This window comes from Falco biarmicus, chromosome 2, assembly GCF_023638135.1.
Source record: "Falco biarmicus isolate bFalBia1 chromosome 2, bFalBia1.pri, whole genome shotgun sequence".
NCBI classification, from domain to species: domain Eukaryota; kingdom Metazoa; phylum Chordata; class Aves; order Falconiformes; family Falconidae; genus Falco; species Falco biarmicus.
The window spans coordinates 15,983,676-16,007,658 of NC_079289.1; the positions used below are offsets into that span (position 1 = coordinate 15,983,676).

At 34.9% G+C, this 23,983-nt stretch overlaps 1 protein-coding gene across 2 annotated transcripts in view; it reads left to right on the forward strand.

The window, feature by feature from the left end:
- DYNC2H1 (dynein cytoplasmic 2 heavy chain 1) overlaps positions 1–23,983 on the forward strand; it is a 178,024-nt gene that overhangs the window by 15,265 nt on the left and 138,776 nt on the right. For both annotated transcript variants that reach the window (XM_056327288.1, XM_056327289.1), the window contains exons 16-39: positions 1,875–2,014; positions 2,106–2,334; positions 2,801–2,928; positions 4,198–4,313; positions 5,571–5,698; positions 9,034–9,183; positions 9,955–10,160; positions 11,059–11,214; positions 11,306–11,420; positions 11,817–11,987; positions 12,174–12,556; positions 13,321–13,453; positions 13,546–13,663; positions 13,827–13,939; positions 14,028–14,147; positions 16,312–16,462; positions 17,976–18,178; positions 18,675–18,857; positions 19,057–19,239; positions 19,398–19,621; positions 20,381–20,496; positions 22,251–22,450; positions 23,127–23,391; positions 23,725–23,932. In XM_056327288.1, coding sequence (XP_056183263.1) covers positions 1,875–2,014; positions 2,106–2,334; positions 2,801–2,928; positions 4,198–4,313; positions 5,571–5,698; positions 9,034–9,183; positions 9,955–10,160; positions 11,059–11,214; positions 11,306–11,420; positions 11,817–11,987; positions 12,174–12,556; positions 13,321–13,453; positions 13,546–13,663; positions 13,827–13,939; positions 14,028–14,147; positions 16,312–16,462; positions 17,976–18,178; positions 18,675–18,857; positions 19,057–19,239; positions 19,398–19,621; positions 20,381–20,496; positions 22,251–22,450; positions 23,127–23,391; positions 23,725–23,932 — 4,139 coding nt within the window. The remainder of the gene's footprint in view (positions 1–1,874; positions 2,015–2,105; positions 2,335–2,800; positions 2,929–4,197; positions 4,314–5,570; positions 5,699–9,033; positions 9,184–9,954; positions 10,161–11,058; positions 11,215–11,305; positions 11,421–11,816; positions 11,988–12,173; positions 12,557–13,320; positions 13,454–13,545; positions 13,664–13,826; positions 13,940–14,027; positions 14,148–16,311; positions 16,463–17,975; positions 18,179–18,674; positions 18,858–19,056; positions 19,240–19,397; positions 19,622–20,380; positions 20,497–22,250; positions 22,451–23,126; positions 23,392–23,724; positions 23,933–23,983) is intronic.

The following is a 23,983-nucleotide window of genomic DNA, read 5'->3' on the forward strand; positions in this document are numbered from 1 at the left end:
TGAGGATAAAAAGGATAATTTTTTTAATGACATAGTAGTAATGGGGGAACAACAGTTGGTCAGATGACAGGGGTTAGATGAAGAAATGGGAAAACCGTAGGTCATGTATATCAGTTGTGTCTGAGCCATTAATGCAAGGTAGAATAAAGGAATTGGTACAGACGTGAGTGATCCCCAGGCAGAATAGAACATACGTATAAAATCTAGAATTAAGATGCATTTCTGCCTAAAGTAATTTAAAAGCCACATTTTTATTTGTTCACTTTTTTACTGTCAACTTTTAGAATAGTATCACAGAATTGTTTAAGTTGGAAAAGACTCTTAAGATCATTGGGTAAGATGAAAAAGATTTTGATTAAAAATATCATCTTATTGAATTAACTAGGTGATCTTGCTATCACCTAAGCTATTTTGAGTTAGCATTCAAGTCAGTTTAATTTTTTCTATAGCCTTCAGCAATAATGGTCAAATAAACAGTCAAATAAATGCAGTATTTTTTCTGTATTTTTCTTGCAATTTTTTCCATTTTCTGAAGATAATATGGATAATAAATAAGTGCATAGATTTAGCTTTAGGTTTGTAATTTCTTTTGAAATGTAGTCTGCAAATTTTTATCTTGAAGTCAGTATACTTTGTCAAAATTAATAGTCTATATTAGCTTTAACATCTGTTTGAAAATTGTTTTGGTACTACAGAATATTTTATGAGGAAAATTAACTAAATTCTATTCAGTCACTTTTTTTTTTTTTACCCTTGAATAAAAGAGATAAAACTTAACCAAGTGTATCCTGTTTTTACCATCCAAAATTACAAGATGGTGTAGTCTTACTGCTACTGTTATCAAGATTTTACATATTTCTTTAAGAACCCTATTTATAATTGTCTTAAGGCTTAATTGAGACAATTTCAGGTTTTCTTCATCTCTGGAATCTTTCTGTTGAAAGAGTTCCTCTGGCGAGCCTTGAATTGTAGGGCAGACCTTGAACTGTGTAGCTTCCTGAAGCAACCCTGGACCACCTCCAAATCTCTGGCTGAAAAATCTCTATCCAATTACATAAGATGAGAGCCTAATAAGCTGGAAGTTTCCAATTTCTTTATCTTTTGTTGCCCTTTTGGAAATCCCTGGATGGCTTAGAAGTGACCATTTACAGGCTTGAGTGTTATGATACGGCTTTACATATTCTTACAGCGCAATGTAGCAGATTCCAATGAAAAGCTGAATTCCTTAAGATAAAATCTTATATCTACTTATTAGTTAATGTTGATCTGTGGAAACACACAAGAATTTTCTGAAATACTCTTTTAAAAGGTAGCTTATATATTATAAGAAAACAAAGGGTATGATACAGGTTTAGATCTGTCATTCAGCCAGCTCTGTATCTTATTTCTAGCAGAGTCTCGTGCATTGCAAAGTAACCTTGAAGAATCTCATAGTAAATCAATAGGTAATGAATTTCAGTGAATTTCTTATGCTGAACTGCCATAGAGACTGGGTTGATTTGAATATTTTTCTTTTATTCCTATATTCATTTGAAATAAATAATAGCTCTAGATCTTCTTAATATTCAAACTGGTCATAGAATCACAGAATATCTTGAGTTAGGAGGGACCCAAAAGGATCATCAAGTCCAACTTGTTGCTTCTCACAGGACTACTTAAAACTAAACCATATGACTAAGAGCGTTGTCCAGATGCTCCTTGAACTCTGGCAGGCTTGGTGCCTTGACCACTTCCTTGTGGAACCTGTTCCAGCGATGTGTGGTACTTCTTTGAACTTTACTAAAATCCTGGTTTTCAGGCATTGTACTGTGCTCAGTTCCAGCTTATAGTTTGAGGAATAAAATAAAATAAAAATAAACATTGTTAAATTTTAGGGTTTCAAATCATGTGATATGAAAGCTTGGAGACAGCACTGGAACCATCAACTTTACAAAGCTCTGGAGCATCAATATCAAATGGGCTTAGAAGCACTCAATGAAAATTTACCAGAAATAAATATTGATCTAACATTCAAGTAAGATATTTTCTTTTTTCCTATTAAGAAAATATTCTGGCTCAGATTACATTCAAATAATAGGTTTTGTATGATTTGTTTCACTTTTTAGGCAAGGCCGGTTGCAATTCAGACCTCCTTTTGAAGAAGTACGAGCTAGATATTACAGAGAAATGAAGAGATTCATTTCCATTCCAAATCAGTTTAGGGGTGTAAGTGAAGCAGAGGAAGAGTCTATATTCACTCATATGACTGAAAGAAATGCAAATGGATTTCTGACTGCTTTCAGTAAAGCAGAGGATTTGTTCAGAAGGCTGACAGACGTTTCTAATCTGTTCAAGGTATTTTCAATACTTGACTCATGCTTTTTTTTTCCCCCCATAGATTTGTATCAGTTTAGGCTTCAGACATTCTAGAAGTAACTAAACAGTGACATTTGTGCTTTATTGTCCTTTTTTGCAAGGCATATAAGCAAAAGCTTAGTAAGTCCATTCACATTAAGCCAACCACTTAAGCACATACCTAACTTGAATCATATGTACAGTTCCCATTGAAACTTAGAATCTAAACTACAGTATTAGAGCTGTTTTTTTACTCTTATTCAATATCTGTTTTGATTATCCTTAAATGTATGAATATGTCAAATCATTTTATATCTCCTGATTTTTGCACTAAGATAATCTGTAGGTAATTGTAGGAGCACAAGTAGGAGCACAAAAGTTAGAGAATATAGCTTGAAGACATTATTATAGTTTTTTAGTCTGGAAAATATTTCTTTTCCATGAAATCAAAAATAATGTTGAAAAGGAATGGATCGTAATTGGCCAAGTAGATGTTGATACTCTGGTGAAGACAAATCTTTCTAGCAAACAGGACTGGGAAAAAAACTTCAAAGCATTAAAAATGAGAGGGAAAGAAGCAGAACGTCTTCCAAGGTATAGTGTAATTCTATTCTTTTGTTTGAATAATGTATTCTACCTGATACTTTAAAGGTAAAAGTAAAATAGAAATACTCAAAGAAATACTTTTATGTGGAGATACAGATAGAATTTGAAGTGGTTTTAAACTATTGATGTACTTTTTAAATGTTTAGATTTTTGTTTTTCAGTTTTATTTCTAGATACTTATTCCCTTTCATCTGCACAGCCTTCTCTGAAAACTTCATTTCTTCCTTTTTATATGATGGGAAACCCCCTCAAAATTTAGGGCTGATTCTGAAATACTACAAAACACGGTGATATTTTAACAATTCTTTTAGCTAAGTCCTGTATATCTGGAGTATATGTGGCATTTAGGAACAGATTTAGTAAATATTCATACATTAAATAATTCCTGTATTGAAATATTTGATTACTTCTTACAACTTATAGTTTAAGATATGCTACCTTAGCTTTAATTCTTACAGATATTCACATGAAATTTAGTATATTGTGTGGTTAGAGTTCTCAAATGAAACTGATAGGAATCAATGTTCAGAACAAGGAAGAGGTGACATTTCATGCAGGAGGATGGACTGGTAGAGCTTGTTGGCTAAGTGATGTTCTGAGAACTACAGATTTTCGTGAGTTCAGGGACAGGCTGGGGTGAATAGAAATTGGCTGACGTGTCTTATAGCCAGGAATCACACGTGGCTATGAAGTGGCCAGGAGGTGAAAATAATTGGTGTTGAGGGAGGATACTCAGGAAAGTATCAAATAAGGTAGCCCTTTTTTTGGTGTTCTTTAGGTATCTACTTATGGTCACTGTGAGATATTAGATATGGGGCCTTGAAACGACTCACTATAGCTTTTCTTATCTTCTTAGGGCTATTGAAGCTTGGATTGCTAAATACTCATGGAAATTAGAGATTTAAAGACATGACTGTACAAAGAATTAAAATATTTTCTACTTAAGTATAGAAATACTCCTTTTGAATTCAGTGACATTGGTTATATAAAATCAAGCAATTTTCTAATTATTTGAAGGAGCAGAGCAGAGACCTTAGTCTCCACAAAACTGCATATGTATGCAGTGGTTATAATTATTTCAATACTGTGAGTAATTTTCCCAATAAAACCTTACTTTTATTTGTAGCATTATGAGGGGGTTTGTGTCTTACTAGTTTACCCTGATTTTGTAGCCTATAGATATATGTAGACCTTGGAGATATTGACACCTAAGTGTACTACTGAATATTTGCTACTTTTTAATCTTTTGTCTTGAAGCACCATCAAGATAGATTGTATAACTGTTAATTGCAATCCTGTGAAAAATGTAGTTGATGATTTCATCCAGAAGTTGTATGACGTTCTTGTCATTTCTTTGAGAAAATCTATTCAAGGTAAATAATTTTAATGAGTATTATTTTTTTGTTTCTGTTGTAGTTGGGGACATTTCTGTTAATGTAAATACTCCTTTTAAGAAATGTTTTACTCTTGGGCACAGTGAGCTGCAGAAATCACCATGCAGAGAAAGTAATCTATTACTATTTTTCACAACAGGCCTAACCTAAGATCCCTTGATGTCCATATGCATCTTTCCCATTCACTTATTCTGGCCACATCTGTTCCAGTTGTAGAATACATATGAACATTAATCTTTTTTCTTTTGTCTGAAATAAAAATACTTTATTATTTCAGGGAGGAAAATTCCTTTAATGTTTGAGGGAGGCAAATGTCTTGGGCATTTGAGGGTAATGGAAGGAGGCATCATGAAATATAATTTAAAAATATTATTTGGTTTTTATTTCACAAATTGAAATACTTCATGAAGAGTCTTAAATAATTTAGAGTTATTCCATAGAGTTACTTGTCACTTAGATTGTCAAAATGCAGAGTATTAAAGAGTGCAAATTATTTCCCTATTTTTGGGTGTATATATTTCTGTATCTGGAGCAGGTAGGCAAAATGGAGTAAGGTGTAGATGATGAGAAGTACCAGTGCTTTGTGCTTTAAATGTAATGATCAGCACAGGAAACACAGAACAGGAATTGTGCAGGAAGTGAATTATTTCCATAGCCTGAAAGATTGTTTCCTGGAAGATGTATTATTCCCTGGAATTGTACAGCTCCTTTCTCAGTACCAAAAAGATGTACCTTGGTAGCAAAATACATCATTATACCTTAATCAGGCTTTTGTTTGGGAATCTTTTCAATATTTAAAGCAAGGTGGCTTTAGTTAGTCAGTTTCTTAAAAAAAACCAAACAAAACCAACAAAAGAAACTTCATACCCAAACCCCCAAAGCAATTTTAACATCTTGGTTTTCTCCATTTACCCAAAAAAGACCTACATATACAGATTTTGAAAGTGTATAAATAAATACCTTGAGTATTTATGTTTAATTCTCAGAAGGGGCTCTTATACTTGTAGTCTAAATCATACACTGAATAGAGTGAATTACATGAAAAAAGCTACATGTAAATACAAATGTGCAGGTTTTTTTGAAGCAGCATATAAGATTGGGGTCTGCAATTTTTTAAGCAAATGCTTTGTGCATATTGTCATATGTTATGACAATGTTGTATCGCAGTACATTTGTGATTTGTACATTTATTCAAATATTTTCTCCATGATAACTTTGTTTTCCATCTTTATATAGCTCACCTAAGTGATGTTTCTTCATTTCTCACTGATGCCATGGAAACATTAGTGATTAGGCCCCAGACTGTGGAGGAAATAGCAGAAGACAATGTAAAATATTTAAACCTACATGAACGAAAAGAAGGGGTAAGATACTATTTCATCATATCCAGAAAAACAGCTATCAAAAAATGTAATTCCTTTTTAGTATGGAAACTGATATTTAATATAACTAGTTTAGAACATGCAGTGGCCATATAGGGTTAGCACAGTGTTTTGTATCCAGCAGTAGAATAAAGTGGGTGTCTAGGGGAAAATATAAAATCAGAGTAGCATATCTGATGCTTTCCCACACTTCTAGCCTCCAACCAGAATGTTTTTGAGTTTTATGTCGTTCCTGAGCCTATAGTAACACTTGGTGGATTTCTCTTCCACAATCTTACCTTGTTTCCTCTTGAAAGCAAATACATTTGACATGCAGAATATCTTCTGGTAAAGTGTAGATTGATTTCATATTACATGAAGGACTCCCTCCTTTTATTTTTTCACCTCTTACACACCATCTGTTAACTTTATACCATTTAAGTCTTACATTGGAAGAGATATGGACCAATCAGCCCCTATTCTTCTTAGGTGGGTCCTGTATCAGCCATCTCTTTTCTAAATTGAGGAGTTTTACTTCACCTAATATTTCCTTGTACATAAGCCCACTCAGAACTGTGATCATCCTTGTTGCTCTTAAGTAAGTCTTTTCTAGTTTTGTAATAATCTTTTGCGGTGGGACGAACGGAATTTTGTACAATTTTTAAGATACAAACAAACCATTGATTTATATGATGAAATATCAGTATTATCTCTTTTATTCTCTTTTTGATCCTTGTGACTTCTAACATTTGATTTACTTTCTACTGCTCACGTTAAGCCGGCATTTTTGTAAAACTGGCTGTCGTAACCCCAAGCTATCAGTCCTGAGCTCCAGCTGTTACCTCAGAACTCAACTTGTATGTGTGAAATTTATTTTTTCACATAGATGTCACTTCATGGTTATCTACTTGAATTTTGTTTGTCACCAGTATTGTCAGTCACTATTTCTTCTAAGTTCATTCTGCAGTTCTTCATAGGTGAACTGTTTTAATGCCTGGAATAACAGTATCATCAGTAAACTTTGTCATCTCACAGCTTACTCTCCATTTCCAACTCTTTCATAAACACCTTGAGCAGTTCAGCATGGTACCTACAGAACTCCATGGGTGACCTTTTCCTATTGCAGGAACTGGTAATTTCCTCCTATCTCTGTTTTCTATTTTGTATCTCATTAATTATTTCTGCAAGGACCTTTGTTCTTATCTCAAGGTTACTAGATTTCGTTAAAAGCCTTTGGTGAGGGTTTGTTTTAAAAGCTTTTTGGAATCCAAATTGGAATATATAATTTTAATTTCCTTCATCCATACCCTTACTGATGCCTTTAAAGAACTCTGATTCTACAGAATTGTGGAATTCTACAAAAGCCCTATTAACTCCTCCCAACCAGACACTATTTATGCAGAAAAGAATTCAGTTGTAAACGAATGCATCTGAGTTTGGGTGTATATGTGCACATCTGCAGTGTGTGTGCTGTTAATACACTCAGTAGAAGTCTGGTTCAGTTGCTCACAGATGCAGTTCTAGAGTCCCAGAGATGTATATTCAACATCCACAGAAAACTGGCAGACCTAACAGAGAAGTTCTGGGAGGCCTCGACCTTTCCAGTTGCAACTGGAGGCCAGGCAAGTGCTCTAGGGCATCTCAAATGACCCTAGACAGGGTTTGTGAGAAACTGAATCCAGTTCTGAGTGAATGCAATCAACTGTCGCCTAGAGCAGTCCGTTTCACCCTAAAGTAGATACCTTGTGGCTGATTCTCCTGAGCTGATTTCTTAGCTCAGTTAAGAGCTTACTGTAGTTGTTTATACATAGGTGTCTGCTGTTTTGGGGGTGTCCTGGCATGTCTGAGAGCTCCATACAAGAGCTGGCTGCTATGACACAGGACACGTGTAACACCCACTCTTTTGGGACGGTGGATATAAGGCAGATGGGATAGAGTAGGGGATCTCAAGTAATGATGGAAGCCTCTGTCATTAAATGACTGAGACCTTGGTTTCAACGATCCTCTTTGGTGATAATGGAGTTTTAGATGCCTACTTGATAAGCCCATGTACAGACATCTAGTTTTATCTTTATCTTTCATGTCATTTATCAAACAGTTTCACTGTTTGGCTGCTGACTCAGGAAGGACTGTGTTAGTTTGGGTATAAGTACATTTTGTAGCAACTCTTGGAGAATTGTTAGATGTTGAAGAGAGTTAATTCTCTATAACTTACTGAACAGTATCTCGCCTTAGCATTAGTGCCTGTTTTCACCTCTTAATTTTTAAAGGAAAACATACATAACAGGACATTTTGGTAAATGTGTAAAACTGTATGTGTTTATTTCAGTTTCTTCTGACTTACAGAGTTTAAAAGAGTTGTTTTTTAAAAAAAATAGGTTGATTTGGTATGTGGGAAAAAACCTGGATTTTTTCCCCATTATCAGGTAAAAAAAAAAGTGCTCTTTCATGTGAATAAAATTTCTGTTTATTTGAAGTGTCTCTATTCCTACTTTTTGTTATTCTGTATTTTTGTGGGTTAACCCTGGTAGGCAGCTAAGTATCGCACAGCTGTTTGCTCACTTCCTCACTCATTTGAACAGCCTCCCCCACCCCTGATGGGACAGGAGAAGAGGAGGGGAAGCGTGAAAGCGAGAAACTTCATGGATTGATATCAAAGTAGTTCAATAAGTGAAGAAAGAGAGAAAGAAAATATAGAACATGGATTGACTGATACCCTGGCTGTTCCTGAAGAAAAGATGTCTAATCTACCGAAACCCCACTCTACCCCATTTTATTGCTAAGCATGTCATTATGTGGCATGGAATATATCTACCTGGCTGTGTCCCCTTTCAACTTCATGCACACCCCCAATCTATTCACTGAGGATGGGCGGGGGGAAGCACTGATGCTGTGCAAACACTGTTCAGCAACAGGTGAAACATTAGTGTGTTGTCAGTATTGGTTTTGTCACAGATCCAAAACATAGCACCATATGAGCTGCTATGAAGAAAATTAAGTCCATCCCAGCCAGACCCAGCACACATACATACATATTTCCTTAATTCAGTTCTGCTGCTGTTCTTGATTCTGATTGTGGATTTCTGCAATATATAAAGAGACACTTATCTGTTTCATAGTAAACATTCACTTGTCAGGATCAAGATTTAGAATTTCTTTAAATACCTCAGATATTATTTTTTCTAGTGTTTTAATATTAAACAGTATTAAAAAAGCAGCTGTATATAAGCATATAAGCTGTGCATACAGAGTTGATTCTAATGTATTTGTTTGTAGTTTGGGTAAACAGGATTTGCTGAATTTTTACATACACATATCTTTAATCTGTTTGAATTTAGATTTTCCTCCTGTTTCAAGAGGCTGAAGATAAAAACAAGCTTTTGCGAACTGTGGCTGGTGCAGGCTTGGACACTATCAGTAACCTAAAAGCTACATGGGATAAATTTGAATTAATGATGGAAAGCCATCAGCTTATGATTACAGAACAGGTAACAATGAAAGCTTAATACTTTACCTAAAAATTTTGAGATTATTTTGAATAGGTCTGGAGAAATACGTTTTCCTTAGATTAAATAGATTCCTAAGTGTTCTTAGTTCAGTGTTAACACCAATGATACTGAGTTGAGGGAGGTCCCTTAAAGGAAGAATACTTGAACTGTTTAGAGGGTAACTAGGTGAAACTTCAGTTGAACTGATGCTGAAGTGAATGTTACGTTATTGTACTTTTGTCTCAAACAATTTCTTGGTGAGAGATAGCTTAATGAATGCAGTGGTTAACTGAGGAAAACAGGGTAACAGTTAAAAAGTAGCATTTTTATTACTTTATCATATTTTTAGTATTGATGTTTGTTTTCTTTTCATAGAACTTTATTGAACTATGTGCAGTCCTGTAATTCCAGTCCATAGGCAAATTGCTGAACTAATTTGCAGTTCTACTGAAGATATCAGTATGCTACATAGATATAACAATTTTTCTATGTGCCATAAGGTGCAGGCTAAATGAGTAGCATGTGCCAAATGAACAGGTCTTAAATACCAGCATATTTAAAAAACCCAAAGTGCCCCTTTTAAAAAAAACAAGAACAACAGAATAAAGATGAACTGGTTTTTAGGGTATTACACAAGAAGTTTTTTGAGTTTGATTTTGATCAAGTTGTAGTTACCAAGTTCTGATCAAGTTTTAAGTTGCTACTTTGATTTCGATCATAGTTGTAGTTACAAACCGTTGAAAGGATTTAATTTTAAGTCTTACTTTACAGATTGAAATGATGAAGGGGAATGTGATTTCACGTATTAATATATATCTTCAAGACCTGGAAAAGTTTAAAGCTCGTTGGGATCAGCTAAAGCCAAGTGATGATGTCATTGAAACAGATGATCAAGATGTGCTTGAGAAAAGTGCTCAGATCATAAAGGAAAAAAAGAAAGAATTTGATGAACTTGAAACGGTGAAAGAAAAGCTCATGTATGCATGTTTATTTCCCTGTATACACTTTTAATTAATGTATTGATCTTTTGCAGCAACAGTGTCTCAGAAAATGTTAACTATTTTTTATCACGACAGATAATATAAGAAATTTCATTTTATTCATATTATATGTTTTTCATGTCCTTTTTATTGATTTTACGTAACACGAATTTCTATAGTGAAGTTTTTCTATAATTTCTTGGAATGAAAAACTGGAGAAATCTCTTAGACTTTCATGTAAAGGGAGTCTGTACGCTAAGGGCTTGGCTTGATTCTCACTTCTGAAATTCTCACTAACAGAAGGTTTGAGAATACTTGTCCAAGAAGAGGGAGTTATTACTTCAATCCTCTTGTAACTTAAGAGGGCAAGAGCTGAGGTCTGCCATTTCTTGAGTAAGTGTTCCCTATGATGGACTGTTGTGCAAAAGAAAAGGATTTTTGCTCTGTGTGCCTATTTTCAGTTTATTGTAAATCTTGAGTGGACAAAATTTTCTGTTTAAATTCTTAGCTTGGCACTTAAATATGATAGTAAATAAAATCAGCATATTCTTTCCACTAACAGGAAGAAACAATCAATTAAAAAATATTTTCTTTCACGTTTTGTTTTTGGGGGCATAAAGTAATGCACTTTTCTCATAAATGAGAAAGAAATGAAAGTTTATGGAAAATAGTTATGAATATTGGAGAAGATTGCTGTGTAGGAGAGTTATTTGTCATATTCCTTTATTATTTCTATTCAAGAAGGATGCTATAAGGAAATAGCATTTGGCAGTAATGTTTTTTAATGAAACTAATGGCTTTTCTTAAAAAAATATAATTATTTCCATGTGATAACATCTTTTAAACCATAAAAGCATAATAATGTAATGTATAATACAGTGATCTTTTTATTCAGTGAAGAATGCCTTCATTTTAAATTGGAAGAGCCTGACTTCTCATTGTCTGAAGTTGTACGTCAGGATATTAAGAGTTGTGCAGAAGTCTGGGCATTGTATGAAGAGTTTCATCAAGGTTTTCAGGAAAAAGCCAAAGAAGACTGGATTACTTTTAGGTATGATTTTATTATTTTATTTTTCATCAACGTATATGTGAGGTTGTAGTACTGTGTTATTGTGACCTTTTTATATTTGATTTTCATGTAGGAGTAAAACATACCTATTTGAAGAATTTTTGTTTAACTGGCATGACAAAATAAGGAAGATGGAAGAACATACTGTAATGACAGTAAAGTTGCAAAAAGAAGTGGACAAATATAAAGTAAGATGCTAGCTACAAAGAACGGTACAAAACAAAAAATATTTTGGTATTACTGGGTAATATACTTCATTCTGTAACTCATTGTTCAATTCTTGTAATAAAATCAGTTATGATTTAACAAAATATCTTCTGATACTGTTTGGAACATTTCACTACTGAGAACCTTTTAGTTCCTTACAGTGAACAGGAGGGTCATTACAGTTTACACAGACACACATTTAGCAAAGAATTTTCCTCAGAGTTATATTCCTAAATATTAAATGCAGCCATTGAAAAATACGTGCTGTAGTTTAAGAATGTAAATTTTTGTTTTGTTTGAATAGCATGTCGCTCTATGCTCAAACAGTACAGTTTTCATAAAGACTAGATGGATTCACATATGCGTTTTTCCTATAGATGATAATCCCACTCCTAAAATATATTAGAGGAGAACATCTTTCTTCAGACCATTGGCTGGATCTCTTTCGTCTTCTGGGTCTTCCCCGAGGCACTACACTTGAGGGTTTGTTATTTGGAGATCTGCTAAAAGTGTCAGATGCCATTATAGAAAAAGCAATGGAACTTAAGGTATGAATCATTTAAAATAAAGGTACTATATTTTATTTTGTGGTGTATTTTTTGTAGTATGTTTTGTTCTGAATGCATTTTTATATTTTTATCACTATAGAAATAGAATTTATGTCATATTTTTGAATGGAAATTTTATTGCAAGCTCTGTAGTTTCAAGTTAAATCTATTTATGTTTTTAAATAGGATTTGAATTGTCGGGCCCAAGGTGAAGTCACAATCAGAGAAGCATTACGTGAGCTTGAACTCTGGGGAGTTGGAGCTGTCTTTACATTAACAGATTATGAAGACAGCCAGGGCAAGACACACAGGCTTATTAAAGACTGGAAGGACATAGTCAACCAAGTTGGAGATCATCGCTGTCTTCTACAGTCCCTCAAGGACTCTCCCTATTACAAAGGTTTTGAAGATAAAGTGTCCATCTGGGAGAAAAAGCTAGCTGAGTTGGATGAGTATCTGCAGAATTTAAACCAAATTCAGAGGAAATGGGTCTACTTGGAACCAATATTTGGTCGTGGAGCTCTGCCCAAAGAACAGGCTCGTTTTAACAGGGTTGATGAAGACTTTAGGTTAGTGTTATGGAATGCGACTTATTTTTTGTAATAGCTTTGAGCCATATAAGCTAGAACATTCTTCAGGGTGAAAATGTATGGAACAATTTAAGTATGATGAAGGTCAGCAGCAGAAATTCAATAGACAGAGATGTGTGGCAGTGACATATGTCTGAATAAAGGTGGTAATGTAGGTTTCATTTAATGGAGTACATGTGAATAAGGGGTATTTTATGGAGTACATGTGAATCACATGAAATGTCAAAGATCACAAGGCAGGCAAACACAAGATCAATCTTGTCAACAGAAGCTGAGGTGATGAAATTGTGTTTTCAAGAATCATTTCTTGTTGAAGACAAGCACTTTGTTCACTAAGAAGGTGCACAGATGGACTTTTGGGAGAATTAGATAGTTTATTTGATTCAAACAAGTCAAGGAGATAAAAAAGGATGGGTTTTTTGAACTGTAGAAAGATATGTACCATTATCTGTCTTAATTTCAGTTAAAATAACTTCTTAAAAGGAAATAAAAGTAAAGAATGGCATTGTCTTGGTTTTGGGTAGAGAAATTTTATCAAACAGTTGTTATAAAATTAAATTGGAGAGACATTGATACAAATTCTGAAATGTTTCATCATTAATACTGAAAACTGAAAGTTATATATCAGATATTTATATGACTTCCCTGTCCTTTAATTTTTATTTACGTAACTACTTGTATATCATACTCAGATTACAATTGTGGTTTTTTTTTATGAATGATTCCATATTTTTTCTGTCAAGATCCATTATGTTGGATATCAAGAGTGACAATAGGATAACGTCACTGAATGCCCGGACAGGAATAAGAAGTACCTTAACTACTATACTTGACCAGCTTCAGAGATGTCAGAGATCTTTGAATGAGTTTTTGGAGGTACAGTTGACATTAATATAGTTTTCTAAAAAGAAAGGAAGTAAGTTTGAATTTAAATCAACAAAACTGATTTATTTATTTTTTTTATATAGGAAAAACGCTCAGCATTTCCAAGACTTTATTTCATTGGAGATGATGACTTACTAGAAATTTTAGGACAGTCGACAAATCCTATGGTTATCCAGTCTCATCTGAAGAAGCTTTTTGCTGGTAATGTATTAATCTTCATTTGTGAAATGTACTTATTTAGAAATTGGGTTCTTCAAAGCTAAGTAATATGTTGCAGACTTTTTTTCTTTCCACTACTAGACACTAAAGAATTAATGTTTGAGTTTAACAATATGTAACTTCATTGACATTTTCTGATTAATAGGCATTAATAGCGTGAACTTTGATGAAGAATTTAAATACATAGTTGCCATGAAGTCTGTAGAAGGAGAAACTGTGCCACTTAGAAATAAAGTTCTTCTGTCAAATGATGTAGAGGTAGGAAAATCACATCCAAGTATGTTCAAGTATCTTTGAGAAATTATTTTGTACTGTAACTTTTGAGGTTTTCTCATCTCTTTGTCAGGTGTGGCTAAACAGTTTGGCTTTGGAGATGAAGGAGACCCTGAAAAAAATGTTAATTGACTGTGTTGATGCTGGAAAAAAATCACAAGGTTCAATTGATCCATCACTCTTTCCTTCCCAGGTAGTAGTCAATCCAGTAATGTCACTGTGTAGTCCTAGATTTAACAAATAAGTTATTATTTGAAGTCTCATAAAGAAGTATACCTATGGATTTGGAAGAAAATAACCCAAACAAATCCATTTTATTCGTTTATAGTATAGAGAAATTCTTAAAAATAGGTGTTCTTATAATTGTTTTGTAAACATTTTAAATACTCAAGTCTTTTACATGGCACCTGACTTAACATTCATCTATTTATTGAATTTTATATAAATCTTGATCTTAGTGAATGTTACATGCAGGGCTGCTAAGACTTAGTAACATAAAAAAGCCCTTTTTGAATCTGATTAAAATATAGTTTGTAAAGTTTAGCTGTATAAGCAGAAACAGTCATGAACATGAAATTCTTTTACGCAATTTTGACCAGTAGCACAGAGAATCACACAGAATCACAAAATGAATGGTTGTGGTGGGAGGAGACCTCTAGGGGTCATCTAGTCCAACACCCCTGCTCAAGCAGGTCTGCCTGTAGCTGGTTCTCCTAGGGCCATGTCTGGACAGCTTTTGAATCTTGCCAGGAATGGAGACTCCACCGCCTCCCTGGGCAGCCTGTTCCAGTGCTCGGTCGCTCTCACAGTACAAAAGTGTTTCCTGATGTTCAGACAGAGCCTCCTTTGTTTCAGTTTATGCCCTTTGCCTCTTGTCCTGGGCACCTCCAAAAAGAGCCTGGCTCTGTCTTCCTAGCACCATCTCTTCAGAATTTTGTAGAAAGTGATAAGATGCCCTCCTGGGCCTTCTCTAGGCTGAACAGTCCCAGCTCTCTTAGCCTGTTCTCACAGGAGAGATGCTTCAGTCCCTTAATCAGCTTTGTGAGCCTTCGCGGGACTGTGTCCAATAAAACACGTGTCCTCGTTGGCTCCTCTGTCACTTGGAAGAGCAGGTTGTCATACATGGACTCCAGGAACATCCTGGATTGCTTATGTCCTGCTGTGTTGCCCTTCCAGATATTATTGGAGTGGTGGAAGTCCCCTGTGGGGACCCAGGACCCAGTGAATGTGAGGCTGCTCCTATCTGTCAAGAGGGCCTGATCCACTCGTTCTTCTTAGTCAGATGGCCCGAAAGAGGCACCCACTATAATGGCACCTTGACCTGTCCTCTCTTTAATCCTAACCTGTAAGCTCTCAACTGGCTCCTTATCCATCCCTAGGCAGAGCTCCATGCACTCCAGCTGCTCTTCTATGTAAAGTGCAACTCCCCCTCCTCATCTTCCCTGCCTGTTCTTCCTAACATGCCTGTATCTCTCCACAGCAGCACTGCAGTCACGGGAGCCACCCCAGCTGCACACAGATCTCCAGTTCATTATGTTTATTACCCGTAGTGCTTGCACTAGTGTACAGGCACTTCAGAGAGGCACCCCAGCATGTTGAGTTTCTGGAGAGGGTCTGGGGAATTTGTCCATAGTGGTGCCTTGCAGGCGCTTCCTTGCTGCTGTGCAAGTGCTGGAGGTGACCCTGCTTAAGCACCATGTTGTTGTTTTTTGTGGTCCCTTCCTGTCGCATCACCTCGTGCCCTTTGCTCAGTGATCCTGTCACTCCCGCACAGGACTGTGGGTTACTCTTTCCTTCCACCAGAGTGTAGTTACCGTTACAAATCTTCAGACTGGCATAATTGGTGGAATTTTTTTGTTACTGATCTTTGCAGTTCCAAGTTTGACTAAACCTTCATAGCTTAGACAGGGCTTTTCTAGTGAACGTAAAGTAATTAGAACATAAGTGGACTGTTAGAAACCTGAATGCAAAATACTGTATTAGCAGATCAGTGACGCAAAAAGGCAGAGGTTTTCCTGAGCCTGTTGAGTATGGGCTCAGGATGCCTACAGTATGGTAGTTTTCATCTGACATATCATTTAATGGGAAAAGGTGCTTTAGAAGTTTTGTTATGACATGCTGTAGAACAACTAAAGCGTTTGCTGTATTACATTGCAAGTTTTTGCGAAATTTTGTCAGATTTTAAGGTGGCTACATTTGTTCGTAAAAGCGTAGCAAATATGTGGCTTTGTATAAAAAAGATACAGTAATATATTTTAAATATCAAACATAATAAGAAATTACAAATTAATTGAAAACCTTCTTTTCTTTATGTCTTCTGTATTTATAAAATGTAATTTGAACTTTTTCTTCTAAAGATTCTTTCCTTAGCAGAACAAATTAAGTTCACTGAAGATGTTGAAAGTGCTATTAAAGACCATAATCTGCAACAGTTAGAATTAGAACTCATGGCTAAACTGGAACATTATACTAGTATTGATAGTCGTATGGAAGATTCTGGGAGTACAGGTATAAAAATTATAATTAATATGTAATTCTTCATAATGACTATGTAGTTGTGTAGTATTGAACCCTGTTTAAACAGGATATTATATAAATCTGTCCCGATTTGAGTTCATGAAGTTGTTACATAGTGTTACCCACCTATTACTGCCAAGATTAGTGTATTTACTATTTCAGATTGTACAATGGATTTTTATTTAATTAAAAATTGTCTTGGAGCACTTACATATTTTAAAACATATTTAATTATTTTTTAATATCTTCTAATATTTTTTTGGTTTATTTATTTGCTAATAACTGGTCCTGAGCTACTGAACTGTGCACTAGTGTTATGTTTCACAGGAAATGGCCAAACAGCAGTTGAGGTACATTATGTCATGCCTATATTCTGTATGTGATTCTTTTTCTATCTTAGATGTATACACCTGCAGTTGAACTAATAATTCTTGAGTACTTCTGTAGCAAAACCAATAAACTAGTTATTCTCAAGACATGATTGTTCTGAATCCTACGTAGTCCAACTGGGTCAGAATAGTTATGCCTTTGAGTGCTTATTCCTCTGTTTTGACCAGAAGGGGGGCTTTGAATTGACTACCTAAGATGTGAAATTCTGTAGTGTAGGTTAGGTGAGATGGCCCTTACCCTATGTGTATAAAAAGACTCAATTTGACATGTAGTTGACAGTCTTCTACCACATTTATATAGCTGCTTACTGTATTAAATTCTACTTTAGAATTTATGAACTGTTAACATCTGATATATTAATTAGGAATAAGTTTCGTATCACCTACCTTCAGCAGTCTGTTAGTGTTGTTCTTTATCAAAGCTCCCTTTCTGTGCTCTTTATGTAGCCATTGGAGAAATGTCATCAGATATAGAAAAGTGTTCATTCCACAGTAACTTTTTCATTTGGGTAATAAGTGTAATTTTTGAAGGGAGTTGCCTGATTATCCCCACTTGCTTTGGTTTAATTCCCATCGTGGAATGGTATACTATAGCACATAAACTGGATTTCTTTCAAATTGAACTAGATTAAACAATATGTTCTCAGAGTACACCTAATGCACTCAATCTGCTAATGAACATTAATTGCACATCGCCCTAATTAGTCTTGAGTAAAATTTCCAGAGAGCGCATAGTATGTTTTTCAGATCCTTAGCAGATCAATTAACAGATTGTCCCGCGCTAAGTACTGAAGTCGACATAGCTGTAAATACTCCTGGAATAAAATGCTTTCCAGAAAAACCTCTATCTCTCTGTTGACTGTAGAGGCAGACAAAATCAGTTCTAATGGACTGAATTTACATATGATTCACATTCTCTGTCAGGATCTCATTTTATGCTGCTTGCTTTAGATAATAAATATTTCTATACTTAATTGAAATGTGATCTGAATAAAGTCTGCTGGTAAATAGAAAGCAGCACAATGAACTTGAAAATGGGTAATGTACCTTACTACACTGTTGTGTTTTGTTTTTGTTTCTTTTTTTTTTTGGGGGGGGTGTGTGGTTATTTGCAGAATCAGGAATCCTTGAGCTCAAGCTTAAAGCTTTGATTCTTGATATCATTCATAACATTGATGTGGTGAAGCAACTGAATCAAGCTCAGGTTCACAATGCTGAAGACTGGGCTTGGAAGAAGCAGCTGAGATTTTATATGAAAGACCAAAAATGTTACATTCAGATGGTAGATGCTGAACTCCAGTATACATACGAATATCAGGTGTGATATCTTTAATTTCTACATGGTGGCTTTCATAAATGTGTCAAACACTTTCCCATTTCATACATGATGCTGGTTGCCTCCCAACTGTTACCATTTTTTTCAAGTTTCTTGTGTCCTTAGAATGCTGTTTCACAGAAAATGCTAAAAGTTAGGGTAGTTGTTTTCATTCTTGTGATATTGATGGGGTAAATATAAGTTAGATGGAAAGCAGTAACATCACATAAATATTTTCTACTTTTTTATATGAGAGTGCAGTTTCATCTATGTTGTCCCCTTTTCTGTAATTTTAAAAAAAAATTGCACAATGCTTTGAAACTTGATTATAAAATCAGGAAAACTTCATAGCTGTAAACAAATGCGTAGACTTAATAAGACAGTAATCTTGACCATTGTGTTATATTTTCAAGTTAATGACTTCTGAATGAAATTAATGAAATTACATCATCAATGATTTCTGTCTACCAATCAATATAATTTTTTTTTGTTTCTGCAGGGTAATTCCCCTAAACTTGTTTATACACCTTTGACAGATAAGTGTTACCTAACTCTTACTCAGGCTATGAAGATGGGCCTTGGAGGAAATCCCTATGGCCCAGCTGGAACTGGAAAGACAGAATCAGTAAAGGCCTTGGGTGGACTTCTTGGAAGACAAGTATTAGTCTTTAATTGTGATGAGGTGAATGTTTCTGTATAATTCAGGAATTGGATGTCTATGCTCACATATCATAAAACAATTTTATATTCTGGAAATACTTTTGATAATTTGTCAATTTCCATTAGAATTTATGGCTCTTTCCAATGGCATGTTTTTTAATAGATGGGAAGGCAGTCTTTTATTATTTTCTTATTTTGATAGTATTCTTTTTAACTTTAAGGGCATTGATGTGCAGTCGATGGGGCGCATATTTGTGGGCCTAGTGAAGTGTGGTGCCTGGGGCTGTTTTGATGAATTCAATAGACTTGAGGAAGCTGTATTGTCTGCAGTATCCATGCAGATTCAGACAATTCAACATGCATTGAAGAATCATAGTCCTGTATGTGAGATGCTTGGCAAAAAGGTACAGCAAAACTTACTTATCTTTTTCCTATAAAATACTCCATAAATGACAGCGTCAAGCTTAAAAACTTGACTACTGTAACTAAACGTAGTCTACCCCACTTTTCTCAATACTGCTTCATATGACAATATACTATTACAATGCACTTCTAATGCTAGGTTGAAATGGATCATAATTCTGGAATTTTTATCACTCTGAATCCTGCTGGAAAAGGTTATGGAGGAAGACAAAAGCTTCCTGATAACCTCAAACAACTTTTCAGGCCAGTTGCTATGACTCATCCAGACAACGAACTTATTGCAGAAGTGATTTTGTATTCAGAAGGCTTTAAGGATGCCAAAATACTTGGTAGAAAATTAGTGGCTATTTTCAGTCTGGCAAGGTGAGCTTGCTTATTTTTTTTTGTCCCCCTTGTCATGTTACCTTTGTAATTCTCTCCCCTCCTGCTTTTATTTCAGCATTGATCTTTTTATTTATCTCACTGCCATCTTGTTTCTTCTCCGTCTAGTCCATGCCAAAGCATGACTGTAGGGATACAATTTATGCATACTTTTTGTTATTTTTCTGTAATATTTTATGATTTGGGTATTGCAGAAAGCTATGTGTCGGAAACAAAACTAGACATGAAACTGCCGGTACTCAGTCATCCAAAATTTTACATTCAATACAGCTCTTAAATCTCTGTAGATACTAATTTAAATTATAAAATAAAAATATTGGAATATATTGGGAGGTTCAGGTGTGAAAATACCTGGAATGCAGTTATAATCTCAAGGTGGCAAAGTATTGCCCCCCATCACACTTACTAAATATGAATGTGAGTATATGAATACTCACAAGGATTGTGTTGAATTTAGACTCAAACGGCTTTTTGGTTATAAGTATGCATATTAGGAAGAACAAAGTTCAGAGGTTGTAATTAATGCTGTTAGGGGCAATAATAAATACATTGCCTATTGAGTATACTCCCTCTGAAAATTTCAGAGTGTCATTGCTTATATCTTTCAAATGAATTTCAGATGGTGCTACTCACCAGTTTCTCTTTTGTCCAAAACTATATTATGAGCGTATTCATTCACCAAACAAAAACTTCAGGTGCTGTTGCCTAAAGCTTATTACAGTATTGCTGTTTTTAATTTAGGGAGCTTCTGACACCACAGCAGCACTATGATTGGGGTTTACGAGCATTGAAGACTGTTTTGAGAGGCTGTGGCAGTCTTCTTCATCAGCTGAAGAAAAGTGAAGCAAAGCAAGAAAGTAAGGTTAACCATGCTAAACTTCTGATTGTTTAGCATATCGTACAGGTATCATTCATTACAGCTTTCTTGTTCGCTGGAATTTCAAGAAGCTATGGCTTGTATCTGGAGGCAATTTAGAAAAGAAAAAAGTACCTGTGAAAGTCCTCTTTTATTAGGAGATCACAAAAGACTGTTGTCATATTCTAGATTGAGCTTTTATATGACAAGAATATAGATATAGGGCTTTATTTTGGGTTGGGTTTGAGGGGTTCTCAAAGATTCTTTGTTTTCACTTGGCTTAGGGCAGGAAAGTTGATCCTTTGATGCTGTCATTATTCATGAGAGATCAGATCATTTTGATTCTATTTGAGGTTTGCTAAAATTGTCACATGGCATTAGATTCAAATTGGTAGACAGAGACAAATATGAGGACAGGTAGAAATGATAGAAATGTATTGGACTAGACTGGGTCACTATTTTTTTCAAGATTTTTGAAATTGTTGTTTAGATGGTAAACGAGTAGGAATTAAAAGTGTGGGATGAATGAGCGTTTTACATCTTTAGGATACTGCTGCTTCTTGCTCACTTAAATAGCATATATCTGAAAGTTTTTAGAGACAGGCTTGGTTTACAAATCTTGGCATAACAACTTTAAAGAATTTGTTAGTGACTTGAGTTTGGATTTGCCAAAGAAGGATTACCAGTGCTGTGTTTTAGGGCACATTAGTATCACTGTTTCTTGCTATGCCATTTTAGCTTCATATTTAGATATGTGAAATTTGCTGAAATTTGTGTGGTCTGGTTTAAAATATATTTTTCAATAACCCTGTGAAAGGCATGGTGGATGGATTTACCTATGTTTTAAACCCATTTTTTCTTTGTGTGTGTGATGTTTTTTGTTTTTTTTTTTTTAATCTCTTAGCTTGGGAAGTTCAAGATATTCCCAACAAATATGGTTTCCTGTTCCCTTACGTTTGCCTGGATTTTATTTTGCTTGTCTTGAATCAAAATCCTTTGGTGTATTGGCTGTGTTCTTAAATGTTCCTTAAACTGTATATTGCTTCTTTTAGTAAAGCAGTTCAACCATTCTAAATCAGGTTCCTCAATGTCAATGTATTTCCTCTTAATCATTTATCATGGTGTTTAAAAAATTTGTCTGTAGAAGCATTTGCATTTAAGACATTGTTCAGGACTAAAATCCTTGAACTTTTTCCAAATTTCCCTGTGCCTTTCCCATTATGAGCATCTTTATTTTTCTGGCAGAGTAAGGCTTTCTTGTGGCTGTTTTCATTCTGGTCCCAAAACACTTACATTTCCATGGTAATTCAGATTCAAGAGGAGTTGTGGAGTGTTGACTTCTGGAATATTCTTAGCTAATTAGGATGCACTTTAGATGGGACTTCAACTCCGCCTCTGACAGTTAAGGTCTAGAATCCGGGTCCTTAATTTCTTTTATGAGTGCCTTTAACAAGTAAGATATTGTGCACTGCTACTCTTCAGCCCACTTTAATGTATAGGTTATTATGCACTATCTGGCCAGCATCATAACCATCTCATATCTGTATAGAATGCATTTGTAAACATATGTGATACTTATAGTAAGGCACTCGTCTAGCTTCCAAGTAGAGCAGTACATGAACTAGAATATAGTCTGCTCCCTGATTCCACCTTCAGTGTCTTAGCACTATGGGCTCAAGTGCTGATACATTCCATGGAAAAAAAATCCCATCAAACGGCTTAAAATTGATCTGACTTCTTTGCTTTTATTTCCAGTTAATGAAAGTCACATGGTGGTTCAAGCTTTGCGGCTTAATACCATGTCAAAGCTTACCTTTGCGGACTGCGCCCGTTTTGATGCACTGGTTAAAGATGTATTTCCTGGCATTGACTTTAAAGATGTAGAGTATGCTGAGTTAACTACAGCTTTACAACAAGTCTTTGAAGAAGCAAACTTGGAAATTATAAGCACCCAGGTAAACATCAACTACAGCAACAAAAGATATATGAGTTAGTCTGATTTAGACCTGATTAATATTGCATTCATTTGACTCATTTCAGTTTACTTTTGAAACAAATCTTTTATAAAAAAGCAAGAATAACTGATAGTTAGATTCTAATTGCATGTATATAAAAAACAGATGTGTGTGTTTGAAGAATGGTAGATCAGTTGTATAACTGAAAGAAAAATAGTGCAAGGAAAATTAAGATGTAAGATGTGAACATGTGACACAGTTTCGTTCAAGCCAGGTACAAACACCAATGAATGTTTTGGACAGTGAAAGAATTAAACATGTGAAAACTTGTTTTTATCAGTCAATTTTGTCTCTCATATTTATTTAATGTAGAGCTGGATAAACTTTTGTGACTAAATTTTCATTAATTTCTCATTAAAAATGTGCTTAAAGGGGGCTAATATTTTTGTATCAGTAATTTAGTGAAAGGCTTCTAACATGCAAAATTAAATTTCTTGATATTCTTTAGTATCATAACTTTAATGACTTAAGCAAATATCTAGTGTAGTGTTTAAAAAAATAAAACTCTAGAAACAAAATGACTGCATGTAAAGTAAATTGGAAAAACATTAAAAAAACATGATTGATTTTTTTTGCTTTGCAACTTCACATAGCCATTATCTCTTTTATTATCTAGATCAAGAAGGCTTTGGAATTATATGAACAATTACGTCAAAGAACGGGTGTAGTTATTGTAGGTCCAAGTGGTGGAGGTAAATCAACGCTCTGGCGGATGTTAAAGACAGCACTTGGTAAAACTGGGAAAGTAGTGAAACAGTATACTATGAATCCTAAAGCTATGCCTCGACATCAGTTACTAGGCCATATTGACATGGATACCAGAGAATGGTCTGATGGTGTGCTTACAAATAGTGCTCGACAGGTGGTACGAGAGCCTCGAGGTATGTCTGTGAGGGAGTTATACATCATTATGCTTAAATTACTGAAATTGTTGATTTTGAGATACATTTTTATATTATGTTATTGTTTGTGGACAGCATAAGGTAAGAAAAACTTTTGGTGACAATCATATTCAAGAACACTGATATATACATTCCAAATTTTATGATAAGAAAGCAAAAAGAGCAGCAGGTAAAGCATGTAAGGAATATCTTCATAGAACTTACGTTTAAGTTATAATGAAGGAAGAGTATTAACTAGTGTTAAAATAGCAAGAGACGATGTTCTCAGTGTTTTTCTAGGATTTGATATTTTATTTTTGTGTCTGGAAATAGACGTTACTTCATGGATAATTTGTGATGGTGATATTGATCCTGAATGGATTGAATCTTTGAATTCCGTTTTGGATGACAACAGATTGTTGACTATGCCCAGTGGAGAAAGAATTCAATTTGGCTCAAATGTCAATTTTATATTTGAAACCCATGACCTTAGCTGTGCCTCTCCTGCTACAATATCTCGAATGGGAATGATCTTTCTGAGGTAAGTCACAGGAGTATTATGTACTTTTAAAGTAAGCAAATGTACTTACTT